The sequence below is a fragment of the Eschrichtius robustus genome, chromosome 3, assembly GCF_028021215.1.
Source record: "Eschrichtius robustus isolate mEscRob2 chromosome 3, mEscRob2.pri, whole genome shotgun sequence".
Lineage (NCBI taxonomy): Eukaryota > Metazoa > Chordata > Mammalia > Artiodactyla > Eschrichtiidae > Eschrichtius > Eschrichtius robustus.
In genome coordinates, this window is record NC_090826.1 from 95911773 (window position 1) to 95937553 (window position 25781).

The 25781-nt window shown below is 40.8% G+C and overlaps 1 protein-coding gene across 1 annotated transcript in view; it reads right to left on the reverse strand.

Moving 5' to 3' along the window:
* The window catches only part of AKNAD1 (AKNA domain containing 1), a 33518-nt gene extending 8360 nt beyond the window's left edge, over positions 1–25158 (reverse strand). Inside the window, exons 1-7 of the mRNA XM_068540424.1 lie at positions 24184–25158; positions 22095–22134; positions 21420–21568; positions 21262–21324; positions 16518–16651; positions 8289–8445; positions 2659–2744 (exon numbers count right to left, since the gene is read on the reverse strand). Coding sequence (XP_068396525.1) covers positions 2659–2744; positions 8289–8445; positions 16518–16651; positions 21262–21324; positions 21420–21568; positions 22095–22134; positions 24184–25158 — 1604 coding nt within the window. The remainder of the gene's footprint in view (positions 1–2658; positions 2745–8288; positions 8446–16517; positions 16652–21261; positions 21325–21419; positions 21569–22094; positions 22135–24183) is intronic.
* Between the last annotated feature and the right edge of the window lie 623 nt (positions 25159–25781).

Below are 25781 nucleotides of genomic sequence, written 5' to 3' on the forward strand. Positions count from 1 at the left end.
GTGCAAGGCCAACAGGGGGCATCAGAAAGATGCCCTACGATTGTCACTTACCCGGGACACTTCCTCCGACCTGTCTGTAGCTTCTGTCTCCCTCCTTCACAGAAATTCTAACTCCTCCAAAGGAGTTTTAGTTGATAGCAATTCTTAAGAAAGCTCTAGCTCAGCCCATGGAATACTATAATAGCCCCTAGGGAACGCTGCTCATTCTTAGCATGGAGGGCACCGTGCCCAAGATGTCCTGGATGTAGCCAGTGAGTCAGGAATGAGACTGATTCCCGGGGATGGAGTTTGAGCCTCAGGCCTTGCTTGCAAATGTGTGCATGTCCCGCTGTGCCTGGGCCTGCTGCTGGTGGAGAGAGGCACCGTGCTTGGAGTTTGTGAGGTTGGGGGCTGAGAAGCCAGGCCCTTTCCCTCTTCTTGGAAAAATATGCTCTCCTCATGAGTCACATATTTTCTCACACCTCATTTTCTGTCTCCACCCTCCTCCTCTGGGGCATTTGAACATCTGCTCTCCAAAGTGGAAAACTTGGATGGCACTCAAGTGAGTTTAGTCCAACACATGACTTTCTTTTTCTGCCTCCTTTAAACTTCTTTGTGCACTAAAATCTTCTTGCCAAAAACAGCTAAGGGCAGTTCTACTTGAGAAGACAGTTTTTCAACAAGACCAAAAAGCTGAAGTATACTCTTAAATCCAAAATTCTGCATCAGACATAAAGGGATAAGCGTTTTACACGTAGTATATATGTTATTTATCTGCATATATATAAATATCCTTCAAACAGTACGTACATCAGTAGGCTAAATAAAGAACACATCCCATCTGAGAGAGAGCTAATCTTCTAAAAGAGTAAAGAGTATATATAGCCCTCTGTTCAATTAATTCCTCAGGGATGATATAGTTTACCAAGATTTCAATTTATAAATCATGCATATCGCCACATCACACCCCAGCAGTTGATTTACTGTTAGATCTGATTTTACACTTGGTTGTGTTTTGCCTTCCATCTTGTTCATTATAAAAGAGAAAATGTAGTCTAGAACACCAGTCCCTGTCTTGGTACTTTAGTGGCTCTGTGAGGTCTAGACTACGAATTTGGAAGAGAAATATTTAGTACCTTGAAAGCTTAATCAAAATGTTTTTTTAATGTCAAACTATTTTTATTATACTTACTAAAACCTAAAAAAAAAATGTCAAAACCTAGGTTTTAATTCAATAAAAAAAAAATAGTGGATCTGGGATGACTCAGGGATTTGGCATCATTTGTGACCTTTGTATTGAAAGGAGAGTCAAAGCTGATGACGGACACGTTGGTTTAAAATAATGGTCCACACCAGATGACACATGGATATTTAACCACAAAACCATGCTGTTTCTTTTTTTAGAGGGCGGAAACTCAATAGGATCCTTATGACAAGTGCTCATTCCCGTGCTGGCATGCTTTCCAACAGGAAACTTCAGTCTTTCAGACCTTGTCATCTGCCTCTATTAGAATCCATTATGTTCATGTAATAGTGGTGGCCAAACAGCCCCTCCCTCCTTGCCTCTCCACCTTCCTAAGGTCAATGAGCCAAGCTTTGGCTCCAGTCCACAGTGCCTCTCGAGCTTGGAGGAGGCACCTCTTGCTGACTGATAGAAGCTTCAAATAAATGATTCTGAATCCACGTGGGCTAACAGCTGACCAAAGAGTGTTTCAAAACCATTAAGGATTGATTTCTCCTTAGGATTTCACATCTACAGCTTTTTACCCGATTTACAGCTTGTCACCTCTGGAAGATTTCTTGCTGAGGGATGTGGAGAAATAAACCCTGGGACATGGGATTAGGCTTACTTCCGGTGGGACTGGGGGGCAGAGGTGGGACCCAATAGGGTAAGTTTTCATTCATTATGAGGAGAGAGTAGTGAGGCTGCAAGCTGGTACACAATGGTGTATAATAATCTCCCACGTGGGCAAGGTTCAAAGGGAGCCTAAAGGCCAAACCACCCTCCATACGCTGTGGTCATGATTCTTAACCAAGAGGCCTATCAGAATCATCCGGGGAGATTTAAAAGAAAGATTCCCGGGCTTCCCAGGTGACGCAGTGGTTAAGAATATGCCTGCCAATGCAGGAGACACGGGTTCGAGCCCTGGTCCGGGAGGATCCCACACGCTGCAGAGCAACTAAGCCCGTGCGCCACAACTACTGAAGCCCGCACGCCTAGAGCCCGTGCTCGGTAACAAGAAAAGCCACCGCAATGAGAAGCCCGCGCACCACAACAAAGAGCAGCCCCCGCTGACTGCAACTAGAGAAAGCCTGCGCGCAGCAACGGAGACCCAACGCAGCCATAAACAAATAAATAAATAAATAAAAATTAAAAAAAGATTCCCACCAGGGCTTCTCCCCGGGGAGGCTGATACAGTAGGTGAGGCTGAGGCATGTGCATTATTTTCAAGTCCCCTGGTAAGGTTGATGCTCTCCGCAGTTGAGAGCCGCTGCTAGAGGGATTTGTCCGTTGGGAGGGAGACCGGGCTGCGTGTCCAGCCCTGAGGTCTGTGATTCTGTAACTCGGCCCGTGGCTGCTGGCGCCTGTGCAGTTAGTTGATGCCCATCCTCACTGGAGTTACTATCCCAGGACCGGCTCCCACCCACCCTGGGAATTTAGCAGCTGGAAGCCCTCACCATTCAAGGACCCGGTGGCAGAAGGCGCAGCGTGCACCGGTCGTCTCCGCACCGTCCTGCCTCCCCGAAGCGTTGTTAGGCTCCTCCTGCACCACAAAGCACACACAGATGTGATGTGACCGAGGAAGTGACTCATCCCTCGGCTGCTCAGGCACAGCCCTGCAAGCCGCGTGGACCCCGCCAAACTCACCATCTCAGGACTTCTCCACTCTGATTTCTGGCTCAGTGGGGCCTGTGCTGTAACGGCCTGGGGCTTAGAGAAAGAAAGCTTCCACCCTGCCTTGACTTCCTTCCTTCTCCAGACATTTAAAAATCTAGTACAGATGAGAGAATACTCTCCCCACCATGTTTTCTCTTTCCTTTAGTTTCAAATTACACCAAGCTCCACCAAGAGGATGAACCAATTTAAGATGATTTTTAAATCCTTCAATCTGACCACTGGTTAGCAGAGTCTAAAAGCCTTTCCAAAGCAATGTATTCAACTATGAATTAAAACAAGGTTTAGGGACTAACTAGAGGCCTAAATTATTGTTTATATGTCCCTGTTTACCACACCAAAAAATCACACTGTGGAACTGAAAAGGCTGACACCACCCTTACTATGGTTTTACCCTTTATGTAAACAGAAAAGAAATGTACTTTTCTCACCATTATAAACAACAGTGAGAAATAAGCATCGTTGTACAGACAGCTTTTTCTATATTTTGAATTACTTCCTTAGGAAATGTCTGGGTCGAAGGTTGCGAAAGTGCTTGTGTACGTGTGGCCTAATTGCTTTCCACCAAAGTTGTACGAATTACATAGCCGCCACCAACGCTGGCGGCTCGTTTGTCTACACCTTCCTCTGCATCAGGAATTATCCCTTGAAAATATTCTTGTTAATTTAAAAAGTAGGGGTGGCTCCTTGTGTTATTAACATTTCCTCTGTTATTAAAGGAGATAAACATTTCCCCATATGTTTATTTATTGGTTGTATTTCCTACTTGTGACTTTTAGATTTAATCTTTTATCCATTAATTTTTTGGAGGGTTTCAGTGTTTTCTTATTAATAAAAACAACCATTTGTTGATTGCTCCTTGTGCCAGGTACCTCTCATATCACCTCCTTTATCCCTTACCACCATCCTGGCATGTCGTCCCCATTTTAGTAATGAATAATCTGCAGCTCAGAGAATTTAGGCAGCTCGTCAAGGTCACACAGAGTGAGTGGCAGAGCTGGCATTTGAGCCTTTCCCCGTACGCTTGTGTCCTTAACCACAGAGCTACTCCTCCTTCGTGCCCTTGTCAGAGCAACTTTGTATGATAAAAATCTTAATTCTGAACAGTGTTTGCTCTTACTATTTTCCAAGTTGTCTGCCTTTCTTAAAAAGATTTACTGTGGTTTCAGTTTTGCAAACATTAGTTGAGATGTTGATATTGTCAAAGAGGTGGTGAAACTGGCCAAGAAACATATGAAAATGGGTAAATTTCACAAATAGTCAAAGAAATACAAATTAACCCAGGGAGATATCAGTTTTCATTTATCACTTTAGCAAAGGTTGGAGAGAAAAAGAAAACAGATACCCTGGTTTGGCTCAGGTTGGAAGGCACCTTCATTCCCAGGCACTGTTGTGGGCACCACTTTGCTAAAGGCCAGTTTATCCAAATTTTCACTGTGTATCTTTTGAACCATTAACTGCAATCCTAGGTTTTTATGCAAAGGAACTAATCAACTATGGCCAAAGGTTTGCATATAAAATTATTTTACTGAAGCAGTGTTTCTAATATCAAAGAACTGGAAAAAACTAAATGTCCATCAGTAAGGGATTGGTTTAATGAATCAGGGTACACCCATACAATGAAATACAATGCAGTCCTTAAAAATGAAGCTGTAGGTTTATTCAATAACTGTTGAGAGGCCCACAATATAATGTTGAATGTAAAAAGCATATCCTAAAACAATACATGTATGGGGACTTCCCTGGCAGTCTGGTGGTTAAGACTTCGCCTTCTAATGCAGGGGGTGCGGGTTCAATCCCTGGTCAGGGAGCTAAGATCCCACATGCCTCTCGGCCAAAAAACCAAAATGTAAAACAGAAGCAATATTGTAACAAATTCACTAAAAATGGTCCACATCAAAAATTCTTTTAAAAAACCCCAATACATGTATGATCCCATTTTTGTAAAAATGCGTATGTGTATCAGAGAAAAAAAAAGACCAGATATACACTAAAATACTAGCAATGGTTTTTCTGTCAATGAAATGTTCCTCTGTATACTCTTCTCTATTTTCTGATTTTTTTGCAATAAGCCTCTATCGCTTTTATAATTTTAAAAATAATGAGTTTTTTTTGCTTCATTTTTCCCCTGTGTTTTCTTTTATTACTTCTGGGCCTTCAGGGAGTATCTCCGCACTTCACAGTTAAGGCAGATTTACATTAGCAGAATGTAGGGGGGGGTGCCCTCCGCCTGAACTGGGAGACCTGGGATCCAGTGTCTCCTGTCATTTGTGCTGGGCAAATCTCTTCACCTTTCTAAGCTTCCAACTTTTCTTCTGCAAAAAGTCTATGCAAACAGCAAAGCTCCGAACCAACAGAATTATTACTGCTTATTGCTTATTATAATTTTGTCATTATTATTTTAGACCCAGGGCTTTTAATCCCAGTATTTCTGATTCCTTTATAATGAAATCATCTCAAAGTGTGGTCCCCAGACCAGCAGCATTGACATCACCTGGGAGCTTGTTAGAAATGCAGAATTGCAGGCTCACCCCGGACCTACCGAATCGAAGCCAGCGTTTCAGTAAGATCTGCAGGTGAGTCCACGGCAGGCTGCAGTTGCAGAAGCCCTGATCTAGAACAGATACCTCAGGCAGGTTTCTCCTGAGTTCTGAAAGAGTGGAGAGGGTTAGCAATATGGGCAGCTCTCACCAGCGCTAACGCCCAGGGCTCTGGTTAGTATGAGAGCCAACTGATCTTAATTATGCCAATTTCAGAGTCACGTTCAGCCATACTGGTTGGTTAAAGAGCCAAGGCAATGAACTGAACGGAGCCAGGACGGGGCTGCAGGACTTTACTCCGGAAGCCGAAGACAACCTCATGGTCATTTGATCTGGTTAGTCTAGTTTAAAAAAAAAAAAAAAAAAAGCAGTTTGAATTTTAGAGTCAGTCCTTGAGCTTCCTGGGCGCCCCACTTTGGGGGATTATTTGGCTTTTGTTTAATCTGGTGAAGAGTCACTGGGAATTTAATTTCAGCACTCCTGGGACAGTGGGACCAAGTGACCACTTGCCCTGTTCCCACCCTCCCTCCCCTGGGCGTCTCTATGGAGAGAGGGCCCACAAGGAAGCCAGGCTCCCAGAGGTGGAAGCGGTGGTCCAAGCCCACTTCTCCCTTCTCGGACCCTCAGGAGGGGCCCGTCGCTGCCCTCTTTGCTGGGCTGTGGGACCAGCCTGTCAAGTTCCTCGGAAGAGGGAGCCTCCTGTGTCTGTGCCGGGGGGCGGGGTGCCCTGTCCCCTCTCACCCACATGGCCCCGGCGCCACGCAGGACGGCCAGGGTGCTCCTTGGGTAACTGGGGAGCCGCATAGAGGGACTTGCCATTAGGGCTGCAGTCCCACCGGAGGTGACTCAAAATTGGTTCTGCTGCGTTTCCACACCACCCCTAAGGCATCATCACATCCTGCCTGGAGTCCCTTTCCCCGGACTCCTCACCTAGCTACCTCCTTCTCATCCCCCAGTACTCAATTCAGATCTCACCTCTGACCCTACCCTCCCACTGTGAGTTACTTTTGGTCATATCCCATCACCTAATTGTCACGGTACCTAACACCCAGGTAATGTGCTTACTGTGAGCCAGGCCCTGTTTTAAGTACGTATATTAACTCATTTAAACGTCCTAATAATATCATTAAAATTTCTAAGAAGCTGCCAGGTGAAGCCAATGCTGCTGGTCTGGGGGACCAACTTTGAGATATTTCATTATAAAGGAATTAGAAATAATGGAATTAAAAACCCCTGGGTCTAAAATGATAATGACAAAATTATAGTAGACAAAATAGTTCTGTTGGTTCAGACCTTTACAGTTTGCATAGACTTTTTGCTAAAGAGGAGTTGGAAACTTAGGCAGGTATTATTATCCTCACTTTATACAGGAGGAAAATGAGGCACAGAGAGTTTATATAGGTTTCTTAAGGTCACAAAGCTGATTAGTGACAGAGCTTATATTGATATTTGAACCCAGGCAGTCTGGCTTCACAATCCTAAGGAATGCATTATTACTTGCACCTACATAGCACTTTTAACATTCTGTAATTCCACGTTAATTTTATCTGTTCGTTGTATGTGTTCCTCATGGAAATGTAAGCATCTTGAGGGCAGGTGGTTTGTCTACCTTGTTTATATTGTATCCCCAATACCTAGAAAAGTGCCTAGCATTTAGCAAGAAATATTCACTGAATGAATGGATAATACTAGAGGTAGACTCTCTTTTCAGGGCTATTTATCACAAAGTTATAGAGTCCTCATCATCTCACAATAGTTGCTATAAACTTGGGACCAGTTAAGAAGAGCAAACCCAGACCTGAGGGGAGTGCTGAGCAGGAGCCCGGGCTGCCTCACTAGGCTCCCTCACACCACGTTGAAGCTAGTTTCGGTTCAGGACTAGAGAGAGAACCAGCTGCGAACCTTGGGGATCATTTGTTAAATCCACAGTGGCTCAGAGTTTACTATACTGAGTATTCACTCCATACCAGGCATTCAGTCAGTTGTTCGGGCTACAAAGATGGGTACAAAGGCACAAGGACAAATGAGACACGATGTTATGGGGACACAGAGGCTGGGGTGAAGAATTCTGCCTGGAGTGGGCGGCTATGCATCAAGGTTATAAAAATGGGCTAACTCGGAAGATGGGCCTTGAATGAATGGGATTTTGCCAGGCAGGTAAGGGTTTTGAGGAGGCAAACATACTTGTTTGGAAGGGCTAACATTTATATAATCTTCAATATCCTGTCCTAAACTCTGACAAAAACCTATTCAAGTTTTGAATAACAGCCACGGGTTGTGTCTTCAAATACAGTCAACTTAAGGCAATTATCCAGATGATTCCATTTGTCAGAATTTTCATGTATTCTGAAATGTTCTGATAGTTGAGGTTACAAAAAGTACTATAGAAAGACACTGGTAATTGATTTGAATTCCTGGTTTTGCATATGTAGACAATCCAAAAGAATTTAACTTGAGAGAAAGAAAATGTAGAAGTGGACTCATGAGAAATGGTTCTTTCACTGAGTGTGTTATTCTTTATATAGCAGAGATAGTACAAAACTGTTAAGAAGAAAAATTATTTCTTCCAGGCACGCAAGATCTACAAAACATGTTACTATTCATCCAGAAGAAATAGCTCTTCAGCAGTTCATCAGTTTAAGCTGTATTGTTACATCCTAAACCAATAAGATATTTCAAAAACCAACACTTGAAATAGCTTCTAATTCTTAAAAGCTGGTTCCACTTTAAATAATATGATTCATAGGCCTTTGGAAAGTTAAATTTTCATGAAATGTTAAGATAGAATTCAGTGATTCCATTAATTAGGATTCTATAAATACATAAAAACCATTTTTCCTGGCATGAAATTAGTCTGTAGGCTGCTATATTACCTCATTTGAGGATGGGGAGGATGTGGATGACAAGTCATCCGGGTTGATTTGAGAACTCACGGGAAGAGAGACAGCTGAAGTATGTTTGCCTTTATTAATTTTCTCTTTAAAATCTTCAAGTAGCATCTCCAACGTGCAGATTTCACCTTCTACTTTTCTAGGTAAATATAAACACACAGGCATCTTATTGAGTATGCAGTCAACATTCTAATTAGTAACAACAGTTCTTGAATATAGCATTGATCTACATTTTTAATGCGGTCTATCTTCAGACAGGAAGGATAATGGACACCTGCCCCGACAGGCATCCTGTTTATAGTTTCACTCCAAAGGCCTGGGCTCTAATACTCATTTTTTTCTTCCAGTTTTATTGAGATATAATTGACATACAGCACTGGACAAGTTTAAGGTGTACAACATAATGACATGACTTACATACAACACGAAATGATTATCACAACAATTTAGTGAACATCCATCATCTCATATAGATACAATATTAAAGAAATAAGAAAAAATTTTTTTCCTTGTGATGAGAACTCTTAGGATTTACTCTCAACAACTTTCATATATAACATACAGTAGTGTTAATTATATTTATCATGTTCTATGTTTCTAATTCTCATTTTGTTATTCATTAGCTGTGTATCCTTTGGCAAATCACTGAATCTGTGCCTCCAATGTCTCAACTATAACATGAGATAACAATACTTTGCTTATCTGGATCTGATTATTTTGAGGTCCCTTACAGTTCTAGGAGCTATGATTCTAGGAAAATAGTGATTTATATCAACTGAAAAAGAATGATATGAAAAACCTGAATAACTTAATTAACAAGCTTGATCCATAGGTATATGTACATATAGGTATATGTGTATATATGTACATGCATATATAAATATAAATATATGTTTTGCCCCAAAGAATTAATTTTCCTCAAATTCATTAAATTTATAAAAATTTATCTCATATTACTCAACAAAGAAAAATCTCAACAAATTCCAAAACATTAAAAATTATACCACTTCTTTCCCACTAAGATCAAGAACAAGGCAAAAATATTCCTTCTCACCACTCCTATTCAACATTGTACTTGAAGTCCTAGCTAAAGCAATAAGACAAGAAAAGGAAAGAGAAGGTATACACATTGGAAAGGAAGAAATATAATTGTCTTTGTCCACAGATGACATGATCATCTGTGTAGAAAATTAGAATCAACAAAAAAACTTCTGGAACTAATAAGCAATTATAGTGAGGTTGCAGGGTACAAGGTTAATATATGAAAGTCAATCACTTTCCTATATTCTTTTAATGAACAAGTGGAATTTGAAGTTAAAAACATAGTACCATTTACATTAAGATCCAAAAAAATTAAATACTTAGGTATAAATCTAAAAAAATATGCACAAGATCTATATAAAGAAAATTACAAAACTCTGATGAGTGAAATCAAAGGACTAAATAAATGGAGAGATAGTCCATGTTCATGGATAGGAAGACGCAATATTATCAAAATATCTGTTTTTCCTAACTTGATCTATAGATCCAGTGCAATCCTAGTAAAAATCCCAGCAACTTCTTTTGTGGCTATTGACAAACTGACTCTAAAGTTTATATGGGGACTTCCCTGGTGATCCAGTGGTAAAGAATCCGCCTTCCAATGCAGGGGACTTGGGTTCGATCCCTGGTCAGGGAACTAAGATCACACATGACGTGGGGCAACTAAGCCCGCCACAACTACTGAGCCCACACGCCACAACTAGAGAGAGAAAACCCACACGCCACAACTAGAGAGAAGCCTGTGCCACAATGAAAGATCCCACATGCTGCAACTAAGACCTGATGCAGCCAAAAAAATAAATAAAATAAATATTTTAAAAAATAAAGTTTATATGGAGAGACCAAAGACCCAGAATAGCCAACATGATATTGAAAGATAAGAACAAAGTTGGAGGACTCAACTTCAAGACTTACTAGAAAGCTACAGTAATCAAGGCAGTGTGGTATTGATGAAAGACTAGACAAATAGATCAATGGAGCAGAATAGCCAGCCTACAAATAGACCTACATAAAATTAGTCAACTGATATTTGACAAAGGAGTAAAGGTGATACAATCCAACAAAGATAATCTTTTCAACAAATGGTGCTGGAACAACTGGACATCCATGTGCAAAAAAAAAAAAAAATGAATCTAGACACAGACCTAACACTCTTCACAAAAATCAACTCAGAATGGATCATAGACCGGGAATAGAAGGATCATGTTTATGTATAGAATGAGTTGGAAAATTTTCCCTTTTCTTTTTATGTTCCAGAAGAGTTATTTAAAGTCTTTGTTGAACTCACCCATAGTCCCACTTGGATTTGGTATCTTTTGGGGGTTTGACTGTTTACAATCTTTTCTATTTTTCTCTGGTTATTAGTCTTTTCAGATTTCCTACCTCTTTTTGAGTAGAGTTTAATAATTTATATTTTCCTAGAGATTTGTCTGTTTCATCTAGATTTTAAACTGTGTTGATATGAAGTTGTCCAATCCTATTTGATCTAAAATTTTTATTCTGATATTTTTCCTTTCTCATTCTTTATGTTATTTATGCTTTTCAGTCAGACTTTCCAGTGGTTTATTTTATAGATATTTTCAAAGAAAATGTTTTATTGATCAAATTATTTTAAATTTCATTTATTTCTCCTTCCTTTTATGAATCTCTTCCTTTTGAGGGGTTTATTTTGCTGTTCTTTTTCTGCCTTCCTGGTTTGAATACTTAGTTTTTTGGTTTTCAACTTTCCCCCCTAATAAATGCATTTTAAAACTATAAATTTTCTTCAGAGTACTGCTTTAGCTACATTACATTGGTTTTCATGTTATTTTCTCATTTATTATTGACTTGTAGATTATTCCTAACATCCATTTTTATTTCCTATTTAACACAAGAATTATTTAGATGAGTGTTAAATTTTTCTTATTCGATTTTTGCTATCTTTTTATTATTAATTTCCAGTGATCAGAGAATGTGAGTGGTATAATTTTTTAATACCTTTTTTAGAGAAGTTTTAGCTTCTCAGCAAAATTGAGAGGAAGATACAGAGATTTCCCATATACCCCCTGCCTCCACACATACATAACCTCCCCCATTATCAACATCCCCACCAGAGTGGTACATTTGTTATAATTAATGAACCTATATTGACACATCATAATCACCCAAAGTCTATAGTTTACATTGAGATTTACTCCTAGTATTGTACATTCTATAGGTTTGAACAAATGTATAATGACATGTGTCCACCTTTATCATATCATACAGAGTATTTTCACTGTCTTAAAAATCCTTTTTACTCTACCTATTCACTGTCCTAAAAATCCTTATACTCTCCCTAAAAATCCTTTGTACTCTACCTCCCCCAACCCTAACCCCTAGCAACCACTGATCTTTTTGTTTTTGCCAGTTTTGCCTTTTACAGAATGTCACATAATTGGAATCATGCAACATGTAGCCTTTTCAGATTGGCTTCTTTCTTAGTAATATGCATTTAAGTTTCATCCATGTCTTTTCATGACTTGATAGTTCATTTCTTTTTAGCACAAATAATATTCCATTGTCTGGATAGACCACAGTTTATTAGTGCAGTTCATCTACTGAAGGACATATTGGTTGCTTCCAAGTTTTGATGATTCTGAATATAGCTGCCTGAAATATCCATGTGCATGTTTTTGGACACAAGTTTTCATCTCCTTTGTGTAAATACCAAGGAGCATGATTGCTGGATCATACGGTAGAGTATATTTAGTTTTGAAAGAAGCTGCCAAACTGTCTTCCAAACTGGCTGTAGCATTTTGCATTCCCACCAGCAATAGAGTTCCTGTTGCTCTGCATCCTCACCAGCATTTGGTGTTTTTAGCATTCCAGATTTTGGGCATTCTAATAGTGTGTAGTGGTATCTCATTGTTGTTTCATTTTGCCATTTCCCTGATGATATATGATGTGGAGCATCTTTTCATATGCTTATTTGCCATCTGTGTATTTTCTTTTGGTGAGGTGTCTGTTAAGATCTTTAGTACATTTTTTAATTGGTTTGTTTTCTTACTGTTGAGTTGTAAGAGTTCTTTGCATATTTTGGATAACAGTCCTTTATGAAAAGTGTTTCATCTTCTCATTCTCTTTACATTGTCTTTTGCAGAGCAGAAGTTTTTAATTTTAATGAAGTCTAGCTTATCAATTATTTCTTTCATGGATGGTATCTTTAATGTTTTATCTCAAAAACCATCACCATAACAAAGGTCATCTAGATATTCTCCTATGTTACGTTCTAGGGGTTTTATGGTTTTGCCCCCCAAAAGCACCAAATCCAAGTGGGATTATGGGTGAGTTTACCAAAGACCTTAAGTAACTCTTCTGGAACATAAAAAGAAAGGGAAAATTTTCCCAACTGATTCTATAGATAAACATTAAGATATTTATTAATATATTTCACTAGATTCATAAAAGAGATTAAATAGATTTCTAAACCCCATTTGATTAAACTTTTTCCTAAATTTAAAAATATCTAATTCTAGTAAGCTAGGAATGGAAGATGGAAACTTTCTCGATAAAGCTTATCTACTTGAACCTAGAGCAGCCATTATACTTGGAAGAATTCCCAATACCATTAGGAACATGACAAGAATGATTGTTTTCACTAGTATTATTCAATGTTTTTTTGGAAAACCTAGCAAATGAAATAAAGCAATAAAAAGAAATGTGATATAGAAAAGTTGGTGGGAAGAAAAGATATAATGTATAAATATTTAAGGGGAAAAGGGAAGTTGAGGGGAACTATTATTATTTTCTGATTGTCATACCTAAAAACTAAGACAATCAACTGAAAATCAACGAAATAGTAAGAAGATTGTGTCAGGTAGCCCCGTATAAGTTAAACATACAATTTTCTTTATTTCCTGTATATGGATTAGAGAAAACATCTATTAACAACACACAGAGGGACTTCCCTGGTGGTCCAGTGGTCAAGAATCTGCCTTCCAATGCAGGGGACGCGGGTTCAATCCCTGGTCTGGGAACTAAGATCCCACATGCTGTGGGGCAACTAAGCCTGCGCTCCACAACTACTGAGCCCGTGCCCCACGACTACTGAGGCTGCCATGCTCTGGAGCCCGTGCACCACAACTAGAGAGCCCACATGCCACAACTGCTGAGCCCGCGTGCTCTGGAGCCCATGCCACAACTAGAGAGAAGCCCGCATGCTGCAACAAAGAGCCCATGCACCACAGTGAAAGATCCCGCATGCCGCAAGGAAGATCGCACGTGCTGCAACTAAGACCCGATGCAGCCAAATAAATAAATATATTTTTAAAAGGTATGTGTATAATCTTGACTCTTAAAAAAAAAACAGAAAAAGTATAAAATAGCTAAGAACAAATTTGACAAAACATGTAAAATCTACTTGAAGAAAACATGCTGGGGATGTTTTCATGGGAATGGGATGGGAATACTCATTGCAAAGATTTTAATTTTTCCTGAACTGATCTGTAAATTCAACAAAATCCTAAACAAAATTCCAATGGAATTTTATTAAAGAAATTTGGTTCCTAAAACTATATTTCTCAATAAAAGTGACTCTACCAATGAAAAAAAGAGAAATTTGGTGAGCTGATTATAAAGTTTATTAGTAAGACGAGTGTGCAAGAATAGCTAAAGAAAGTTTCAAAAGAAGAAACATTTAAAAATATACACTAACCTATAGTAATTTAGAACTATGTGGTTAATGTAGAAGTAGAAACAGAACACTGGGGAGGATAGACCCAATCCCATGTACACATGGGGGTTTTTTATATGATAAAAGTGGCTTTTCACCAGTGGGGAAAGGCTGCCCTATTCAACGAGTGGTGGGACAAAGATCTAAACATGGAAAACCAGACTGATAAATAAAATATAGGAAAATATGTTCTAGTCTGGCAGGCAGAAGGAAATTCATCAGATGACAAGGAGAGATTGAAAATTTAAAGGAAGTGAAATGATGGAGCAAGGCCTCAAGGTAGCAGGAAGAGATAAGCTCAAGGACCAAGGCTGGAGAGGTTGGAAGGTGAGTCAAGGAACAAAGAGGAGGTGAAAACATGCAGATCTGGAGGTGGAGAAAAGACATTTTTTGAGGGAATTTGTGATCTTTTCTGTAAAATAGAAGACAAGAGTGTATGCCGATAGTATCAGGGAGGAGGGATTGATGGAGGCAGAACCCCATTTCTTGACTCCTTGGCTTCTGGTGCTAGTGTGTGAAAGAATCAAATGACCATCAGACTACATTCTGACAAACAAGATACATGAAATCCAAACAATGTTTTTGAATATTACCTTTCAAAGGCAATAATAAGAAGGTTTTAATAAGAGCACAATAGCTGACTTAAGCAATTAGCCAATTAATTTGCAGAATTCTTTCCTTTACAGAAAGACATCAACAATGGCCTTTGGACCCATCATTTAGAAAGTTCTCGACACACCAAGACCTCAAGGGTTGGATTGGGTTCTGCTCTTTGCCACATTTTGCCCATTTGAGAACAAGAGGAGCTGAGCACACTTTGCTTGCTCTGAGGCAGTTCTGAGGTGAGTTTTGGGAGAGGCTGAGTCCTTCCCTTGCCCCAGTGTTGAAAGCTTCTCCTGTATATGGGATATAATTGCAGTTGGAACTCTTTTGATTTATACTGGGGCCAGGCGCAGTGTGGGTGTAACTAAGCTATAAATAAGGCATTGCATAACTTTGGTCTTAATGCGCACAGAGGCCTGTCTTTAAGACGACTGCCAAAACAAGTGGGATTTCTTGGAAAATAAATATCCTTACTCTATTAGTTTTTAAACAAATAGTGAAAGCATGTGGAGATCCTTTTTTCCAAGAAAAAAAAGCCTTTGGGGGAAAAAAATCAATATTAAAACCTCATCCTTGCTGTCTAATTACTCAGTATTGAAATAACAATAGACAGAGATTTCATTCATTTTGAAGAAATAATACCTCAGGACACTAGTGCCAAAATATAAACCATTAAAATATTTTGGCATCAAGAATGAATTCGTGTTAAAATGCTATGAATAGAAAGAGCTGAACTTACAAATATTTTTTTTTTCTAAATATTTCAGCTTACTTTTTTTTTTTTTTTTTAAACTTTGGGTTTATTTATTTTATTTATTTATTTATTTATGGCTGTGTTGGGTCTTCGTTTCTGCGCGAGGGCTTTCTCTAGTTGTGGCAAGTGGGGGCCACTCTTCATCACGGTGCACGGGCCTGTCATTATCGCGGCCTCTCTTGTTGCGGAGCACAGGCTCCAGACGCGCAGGCTCAGCAATTGTGGCTCACGGACCTAGTTGCTCCGTGGCATGTGGGATCTTCCCAGACCAGGGCTCGAACCCGTGTCCCCTGCATTGGCAGGCAGATTCTCAACCACTGCGCCACCAGGGAAGCCCCTGAACTTACAAATATTAAGCCTACTAAATGGGTTCTTTAAATTCATCCCAGGAAATTATATGAAAACAATCCTAGCCTTGAGTCCTGGACTACATCTTAAAATTATTAAGATTGGAAAGAGAAGAGCATGGTGCCATCAGAATGGCCAGCTGGAATCTTCATTCAATATGATTGTGCACCCGAGTTTCTAATGTGAATTAATTCAGGAATCATTTGACTTCAAGCTTTAACATTTCGCCTTTATCAGGATTTGTGGGCCCCTCACCCCCACGCTAACCAACGTAACAATGATTCATTCCTGCCTGCTGTCTCTCTGGAATTGTCTGTGCATGAGGAAAAAGAGGGACAGAAAAGAAGAACCAGGCAGGGGAAATATAGGCAGGAGTGGGATGAAGGAGAGGACAGGACAGGAGGAGCTTGGAGAGGAGAGGGTCCTCTGGGGTCAACACGTGAGCCTTTCTAGGGTTTCTTGTACTCTTCTGAGTCTCAGAACCAATTATAATGACATCCAACAAAATGCAAGGTGGTGGCACAATGTCTCTCCTCCAGGAGACCATTATTTATTTGGGGCACTCTATCTGGGTCAGTGCCCTGCACAAGACCTTACACAAAGCAGTAATTCCGTACTGCTTGTTGCATGGGGTGACACTTATTCAATGGTGACACAGTTTTTGCTGACCCAAGACCAATGGCTCTCCAAGCACTAAGCCATCAGCCACATCAGAATCCCACCAGAAGGAGATTACCTCTGACCCTTCCACCTTACACAGTTGAAGCCTCACCTTTCTGGATCAAATTCATCGACAGCTGGGGATTCATGCTTGTGGACTTGCTGTTTCAAAGTCAGATGCTTCTCCTTATTGGCCAGAAACTCCTGTTCCAGCAGTTCGAGATGTCCCTGCAGTTCCTCGAGGACCTGTAGCAGTGAAGTCACTGGAATCAAACACAGGTAAGCCTGTGTGTGTAGTTGTTTTTCCCCAAAACACAATGAGGATGTACCCCACAGTAGTGTCAAAACAAAGCCATCATCCTTCTCCTGGCAATTGTTTTGTTTCAGAGTCTGACATCTAAAATATAGACAACCCAAGAACCATCTCAGCATTTACGACACCTCATAGCACATAGCTGAAAAATATGGTCACTTCTGATTTCTCTCCTAGAACCCACTCGGAGGTGTTTAAATTTTTGTTAATGGGACATTCATAATCCTACATATTTGCAGAATAATTTTTAGCTCATAGAGCACTTTTCCATTCATTATCTTATTTAATGCATGCATCAATGTTGTAAATGTGGCAGAGTAGATTTATTATCCCAGTTTTATAGAGGAGGAAATTGGGGCTCTAGAAAGTATGTCAGAAGTCACATAGATCTTAGAAAAGAACTGAAGTTAGAGGACCTGGGATTGAATCTATGGCACTTGGAGATGAAATGGGGAAGGAACATCAGGAATTTTAGTCAAAAGCTTCAAATGGGTCTTCCAGATGTAGCCTCATGCAGATGAATGTTTAAACTGTACAGGTCAAGGTCTTATCTCGATGCACAGAGGCTGCAGCCCAGCAGCCCCAGTCACTAAACATTCCCTGAGCACTGCCCATGTTTGGTCCTGGGCCAAAAGTGTGAGAGACACAAAAGCTGTATCAGGCACAGTCCCTGGTCTCAGGGATTTTATTCCAGTTGGGAAAAGAGACTGTGGGATGGAATACTTTGCTATGGTTCAATGGAAGAAGTGAGACTTAAGTCAGGCTTAAAGGACTCAAGAGGGCTTGGATCAGGCAGTATCTGTGAAAATGGAGAGGAAAGGATGAATTGGAGAGATATTGCCAAGGGCAAGAATACTGCATCATGGGATTACAGAATCGAACACACCAGGGTTCAAGTTCAGACTGTCACCTACTAATTGTATGATTTTAGTCACCTTGAATTCTAAGTTTCAGTTTTCTGATTTGACATAATAATAGCCCTCACCTCATATTGTAAAAATTAAATGAGATAATGCTTAGTGACAGGAGCATAGTACACCCTCAATAGATGGTAGCTGTCATCTTCATTGTTATTAGTTCTTACTATTATTAAAATAAACAAACAAGTTTAGAAGCATACTGGCTATAGGGGTATAAAAAATGGCAAGTGTGGTAGATGTTTTCCATTTCCCCCCACCCCAGATCCACCCTCCATCTTTCTCTGTGCCCCAGCCAGGAGGCTGGCCTTCAATGGACTGTATCAATAAGCTCCCATGCCTCTGGCTTTGGCTGATTTCAGCCAATGGAAGACAACAGCAGGAGAGATGAACTGAAGAAGGATGAGGTAGGGTCTTTATTTCCCTGATTTCCTCCTGTGTGTATCATCATGGATTGGCTGTGTCTCTATCAAAAGCCGCAGAACTTGTCAGCGACCCCTACAGCTACTGCTACTCTCCTTATGCTGCATTATCTGCTCTTCCTCTGTCCCTCTGCCCCACTGTTCCTTCCATGAGATGCCTTCTGTCCCTTATTGGTTTCCCTCAACCTTGCCCCTGCTTTTGTAAAATAATGCCTTACTAAGCTCTCCTCGATAACGCCCCTGGAGTAAGCCATCTTATTCTTGCCAGGACCCTGACTGATACTATAAATATCACAGACAACACTCAGGTTTCTACTGTGGGAGGTGGAAAGAATGTGAACTCCCTGACGAAACTGAGGAATTTTGAATGAAGATGTCAATGTTATTGTAAAGCAATTATACTCCAATAAAGATGTTAAAAAAAAAAAAAAGATGTCAATGTTGGACAAGGTAGAATTTTTGGTGAGAGTGGGAGATCCAAAGGAAGATCAACACAAACGTTTGGAGCTCCAGATGAGAAGTGAGGACTAGTAATTTAGGAATTGGTAGCATGAAAATGGTGGTTAAAGCCATGAGAAGGAATTAGGTATTCAAAGGAAAGAGAAAAGTGAAGAAAGCCAATTATGAATTATAATTTGGGATCTTGGAATTTTAATTGTGTTCAGAAGAAGATAGGGCATAGTTTTCTTGCCATAAATGTACCTCATTTAACTCTCTTAACTAAGATAGGAAGACATGCTACATGTCTAAGCTTGTACAATCAACACATAGAACCAGGATGTTTGCTCCAAAATCCAAATGCTTTCTCCGTGTGCTGCTCGCCCTGAGAAAGTTAGTTTCAGTCCTGTCTGGCCTTCCTTCACTGAAGCAGATGGGCCCGGAACTCTCAGACCAAGGCTGACACTGTAAAGAGTCACCTCTCTCCTCTTCTCTCAGTCCTGACACGAATCCCCACATACCCTCTAACATAGGAAGAAACTTCCTGAATCGAGGCCTCAAGAAGGCTAATGCCTTGAACCAGTTTCCTCTGCTTTGCTTGGCCTTTTAAAACTTTAGGTTCTCCCAGTTTCTGAAAGCCTGGGTTTTAGGAGATCTCCTTTATCATTCACTCCTTAACTCCTGCAATCTGGCTTCCGTAGATCCACCACTTCATTGAAATCAGGGCTGCCAAGCTCCCTCATGACCTCTCAGTTGCCAAATCCAATGCACATCTTGCTTACCTTCCTTACTTGAAGATTTGATGGTGTGGCCCACTCCCTCTTTCTCAAAACCCTCTTTTTTCTTGGCTTCTATAGCTCTGCCCTTCCAGGTCTGCCTCGACCATTTGAGTCTCTCCTTATGGATCTCCTTTGTGGACCCCTCTTCTTTTACCTACCCCTGGTTCTGCTTCCCATGATCCTATCCTTGGATTTCTTCACTGCTTACTCTGCGTGTTTGCCTGAGCAATCGCCTATACCCCACAGCTTCAACATAAAACTATACCCAAATTTACATTTCTGACCCAAACAACTCCTCTGAGGTTCAGATCCATTGCTCTAATTGCCTAGTGGACCTCTCCAATTGGATGTATTATGGGTACCTCAAAATGTCCCAAACTGAACTTGACATCTTGCCTCCTGCCTACCTGGCACGCCCATCCTGAACTGGATCCTCCACTTTTATTCCTGACCTTGGTTACCCAAGCTAGAAATCTGGAATGCATCCAAGCCTCCTCTCTTATTTACCTGGTTCAATCTGCCGCCACTTCCTTAAACTCTTGGATTTCTGCCCTCTCCATCGTCACTGCCAGCCTTGGTTTAGGGCTTCATATAACTTGTTACCTGGATTATGGCTTTCTAGCCGATCTCTGTCCCTACAGTCTTGCCCCCATGGTGCTTGCTGTTTCTCAGCTTTAAATCCTCCAGTGTTGCCCCATCACTCCACCTCAGGATGAAATTAATCTAAGCTCCTTAGCGTGGTGTAAAGGCTTTTCATGATGTAGTCCTTATCTGCCTCTCCAGTCTCCTCCCTTCCCCCTGAGCTCCATCTGGTCAATCACACTGCCACACAGTTCCTCACACTCTCAGCACTTTCTTGTCCCTGTGCCACTGCACCTGCTGATTCCTTTTCCTGGAATACACCTTTGCCCTTACTCTGCCATATTCTTCCTACAATGCCCAGCTCAGAAGTCCCTTCCAGGAAGCCTTCTAAAGTACCCTCTCACTGGCAAGGGTGAGCCTCTTCAGTGCTGCCATTAGCATCATATGTAACCTTTCCCAAGCTGCATGTTACTTGTTGATTTACTGGTCTGTTGTTCCTAGGAGACCATAAGTCACTTGAAAAAGAAATGTTTCTTCATCTCCAAATTCCTAATGCCTGATACAGAGTCTGAGTCATAGAAAGTACCCCACAAATGTTGTCGAATGAATGTATGAGTTATTTACTTAATATGGTGAAAGAGTAATGAACTGTGTCTCAACATTTGCCTCCTCCTAGTTTTTGTCTATACTGTTTGGTTTCTGAAGCACAGACTGCCCTGAGCTTTGCTCGTGTCTTTTATGTCAGGACTTCTGGCCACCTGTCCTGCTGCTGACCCAATGGCCTAAACTACATCTTCAACTTCACACATCCCTGGTTCTAGTAGTCTCAGCTTTTTGCCCCACTGCCATGCTTCACCCCCACTTCCCACGACCCTGACACTGATGAACAAGGCTATGGTTACAACATAAATTAGTGATTTGATTAAATGCAACAAAAAGCAAGGATGTGAAAGTCAAAGATTTTGATCTGAAAAGCATGTCTTCAAGATTAATTTTAAGTTTTCAAAGTTTTATATATTGAGTTGCCAGATACTGGCAATTTTTATAGCCTGTATCCCTCAGGACCCATCAAATCTGGATGTGCTTGCCCTTTACAACAGCTGACATATTATTCTCTTGAACTTACCATGGTCTCATATTTATTATGGGATGACTGCTGAGGAAAAACAGCCATAAGTAATAGATCCCCTGAGAAGGAGAAAGGGCTAAATACATATAGAAATAGAAAGCTCTAAGCTCTTTTAGTCCCTGTAACACAAAGATAGTGTAATCTTCAGCAAAGCATTTCTTACCAGAGCATTTCTATTCCCACCAATGTAGAGAAAACATGATACTATAAAGTCATTTGTATTTTCCCATGTCAAATTCCCTAAAAAGATTTTTAAAACTTGATAAAATTTATTACCAGCCTCCTGTCTTTCAAATGATAGGGAGAATCCTGTGCTATGCTTTTGGAAAATTCTTGTACCTGCAGTGAAAAATGCAATATTTCATTAAGGGCATAGTGTCTTACGTTTGAATTTGGTTATTTCTATTTTTCATAATAAGCTTTAAAAGTATTACTTTAGTCTTCAGTTGATCAGTCTGTTCTTTTAACTTCTGATACATCTGTTTCCCTTGGGATATCATGTGAAATGTGTAAGAAGAACTTGAGGAAGGGTCTTTCTGAGAGGTCAATGGCATCTTAGAGGGACTTGTGTCAGATTCTATTCCTATGTAATAAAGAATAAGTTTTGGTTACCATTCATCTCAGCTGCACTGCAGTTTTATTCAGTACAGAAAACAGAAGTCTGTGGCAATCACTATTTTTAAAAAAATTTTTTTTCAAAATGTATATCTAAATCAAAGAGGTTTAAAAATGCCGGTACCTGGACTACCCTGGTGGCGCAGTGGTTAAGAAACTGCCTGCCAGTGCAGGGGACATGGGTTGGATCCCTGGTCCTGGAGGATCCCACATGCCTCGGAGCAACTAAGCCCGTGTGCCACAACTACTGAGCCTGCACTCTAGAGCTTGCAAGCTGCAACTACTGAGCCCACACGCTGCAACTACTGAAGCCTGCGCTCCTAGAGCCCATGCTCCACAACAAGAAAAGCTATCACAATGAGAAGCCCAAGCATCATAGCGAAGAGTAGCCCCCACTCACCACAACTAGAGAAAGCCCACGCACAGCAACGAAGGCCCAATGCAGCCAAAAATTAAATAAATAAATAAATAAAAATTTTTTAAAATGCTAGTACCTGCAAGATGTTCTTGGTGGATATGTACTGTGGGCTCCATCTGCGCATTTAAAGGAGAAGAAAACATGACTGTTGATAGTGATCATGACGCCATTTCTCAGGATGACTCGATGTGTTCTGGTCATCGTGGAGGCCACCCAGTTGTGGCAAGAGCTGGGGCCCTGATGCCAAGGTTGAATTCCACTCTGACACTTATCTGCCAGGTGACCCAGAGCAATTACTTCATCACTGTAAACCTCAAATTCCTCAACAGTAAAATGGGGATAGTAATAGAACCTACCTCATAGTGTTGTGATGAGAATTAAATGTTACCATAGTATCTGGCACATGGTAAGCGTTCATGTTAGCTGTTACTACTATCATGTTTGATACTATTACGAGGAATACTCACATACTTCTCCTACAGCTAGACCACAGGTTCCACAAAGGACCGTTGTTGGTCTCGTCACCGGCTCTATTGCTGGTGTTCTCACTAACACCCAGACACATGGTAGCCACACTCCAGAGAATAATAACAGTAAGCGTTAAGTTCCAAAATGTGTCAAGATAGTGATTGTTCACACAGCCCTTTTCTACTCACCACAGGCTAACTGGATAAGAGTTCAAATTCTGGAGTGATTCACCTTGAGGGTCTTCCCATTGTTCCCAACACACGCAGCTCACAAACATGCTAGTGCCAGGGAGCTACTGTAGTGGTCAAACTAGGCTGTGGTTATTATGAATATCTCAATTATATGGTGGCTGTGGAACCTATAGAGTCCAGTTCTCCAACCTGAACTGACAGGACGAGAGAAAATCAGACACCTGACTTCAGAATCCCATTGCCAGAGACAGATGAACTTGATATTCATTCTGCCCCTACTAACCACAGGGCACTGAGAACTGTGCCCACCGAGGGGCGTTCTCCTGCAAGCAGAATGAGGAACGTGGAGACTTCCCAGTGTCACAGGGGTGCAGATTTCTCCATGACTGAGAGAAGCATCCCAGTCGAGGCCAGGTGGGCTGCTGGTTCCAGGTACGTGTGTATGGGTGTGTGTGTCAGGGGTGGGGGCGGGGGTTCTGCTCAAACTCCCCAGAACGTTCAGCTGAAAGAGAAGGCAGCTGAAGCATAAAGAGGTGGAAATGGAAATAGGCAGAGAATGTTCAGTCGGGGGACCCTTCATAGAATGCTTAAAGGAAAGATCATACAGTCCTGGCAAAGTGCCAGAGAACTACAGTGTTTACTTTGATCATTATTGTGAACTTACCTAACTATTGAACCTCAAACAATCAATGAGATCCTGAGCCTCAGCATGTTGGGAAGGTGGGTGGAAGGATGGGAAGATGGGGAAAGGGGAAATAGTATAAATTAAACATTAGCAACATTTTGTACTAAATAGTTACCAATATAACAATCTTGAAGCGTGTTATTAAAGATCTTAATTCAGTCCAATTGAGCATTCATAACCAAGGACATAATATGTGCAAACAGAAGGCTAGGCCTCTGGGGGAACTTGGGCAAAGGAAAGATGAAGACGAGGTGGCTGCCTCCAGAGTCTTCAGATCTAGTGGAAGGAACAGATGTTTCCAAATCGTTAGGATCCAAAGCGGGCTGAGATAAATGCTCCGACAGAATACTAAACAAACAAGGATGGGAAAGACTGTGACCGGGGGCTTCTGAAAAGTCCTGTGGCCAGTGGGGTATTGAAAGAGGCCATGAAAATGAGCAGGTCTTTGGTAAGCAGAGGTGGGAGGTTCCATGTGAGGCAGGATCTCAGAGAGGGCAGGGCCAGCCAGGTACCTAAGGATGACTCCTGGGGTGGGAGGGGGAGTTTAGTTTAGAAGGGTAGGATGACATAAAAAATGGGGAAACGCAAATTCCAGGTTGAAGAACTTGGATTTTATTCTATTATGTGTTGCTGTTAGTTCGGCCCCTGATTCTTCTCAGGAGAAGACCCACTGAGCTTCTGAGAGGTCAAGGTATTGGGCCAGAACTGGAACCCAGAACCTCAGACCTACAACTCAGTTCTATGCACCCTCCAAAGACCCACACTGATATAGATGAGCCACGACCCTGCTTATATGTTTGCTGGAGATGGCTTTCACTTACCTCTATCTGTTGTGAAGTTTCAGAAGTTTTCCATTTCTGCTCTTGTTTTTCAACATCGTTTGATCTAGACATGCTTTCTGAAATATCTTGCACAATAGCTGACTTATCTCTCAATTTAGGAGAAAAGCTGGCTTGTTTATCGGTTGTAAGTGGTTTGTCCATTATGTTATTTTTAGGAGCAACTTTAGAGGAATCAGAGAACCAGTAATGAACTTGACCTTGGCCGTATTTGAACCTGTTGCCTGAACTTGCTTTTTCAGCCTGCTGTTTCTGGGGTGTCTGCCCTTGGCAACTTTTTTCTTTATCACCTGGACTCTTGATTTTAGTTAGAAAATTTGAATTTTCCTGATGGCTGCTTTCTCCAGCAGCGACTGGATCCTCTAAATCAGAGGTGTTTTCTTCTGTCGTGGTTGGAAAACAACTGGGCTTATTGCTGTTTTCACCATCGCTTTTGGAGTTGAGTTGGTCAGTGAGTTCTGAGGTTTGTTCTGTCGGCCAAGACTTCTTAACATGCTGCAAAATAATATTTTTAATAATAGCTCCGTCAAAACTGTCAGCATTAGAGATCTCTGGGAGAGTTTCACAATTAATGCCTTGACCTTTTGAGAATTCCTCTTTGCAAAGATGATGGAGTAAAATATAAGAAATGTTTGACTTTAAAGGGTCTCCTTGATTAGATGGAATATGAAGATTTATGGTGCATTGATTCTCTTTATCATATTTTTTGCTGATAGCATTTTCAGTTGTTTTATCCAAAGTCATGGCCATATCTGCCTTTCTGCAAGTCTCTCTATGCGTGGCCTTTTCTTGAAGGTCATCTTCTGTTAAATTCATTTGATTTGAGACATCAAGGATGTCATATTTTGAGGTAAAATTGTAATCGTTGTACATCTGAATTTGGGAGAAGTCCCCATCATAAGGCAAATCCTCCTGTTTCTTAGAAGTTGCATCTTCCAAGAAATCGGCTTCATCCATGTATGTGCAGCTTGACCTCCTTTATCGGTTGCTGCCTGGTCTTGATGTTCTTAATTGTAGCAACAGACCTTCTGGTTTTCATTGATTGTCTTCATTGTGTGTCTTAGTCCGTGCAAAACAAAAAGAGCCTCATTATTAAATATAATTTATTTAACGTATGAAACCATGCTTATCCTAGTGTCTATGCCGGAACAAAATGGATGCTTTTTGTTTAGAGAAATGCAGTTATAAACATGAAGGCAGAAAGCTCAGTCAAGAGTAACTCATCCTAAAGCCTACATTAACATAATCAGTGGTATATAAGCAAGGAATTAGAAAGGAGGGGGGCTAAATTTTTTATTCATTAAAATTTGAGGGAGACATTGGTCTCTAGTTAATGACCAAATATTTACCAACTTCTCTTAGGAAGTACTATTTGAAATTTGTTCTCCCCAAATAGGAGCTTGGAATGCAAGTAAAGGATTGATTTTTTTGAAGTACCACGGCTATCACTTGTCTACACATCACTGATGGGCCGCTATGTGTGGCACTGAAAGCAGACTCAACTAAAACAAACCACCAGCCTACTCTGTTCTGGTGCTTTTTCATCTGTCTTCCCAGACATTCTGGTCCCCTTCTCCTGA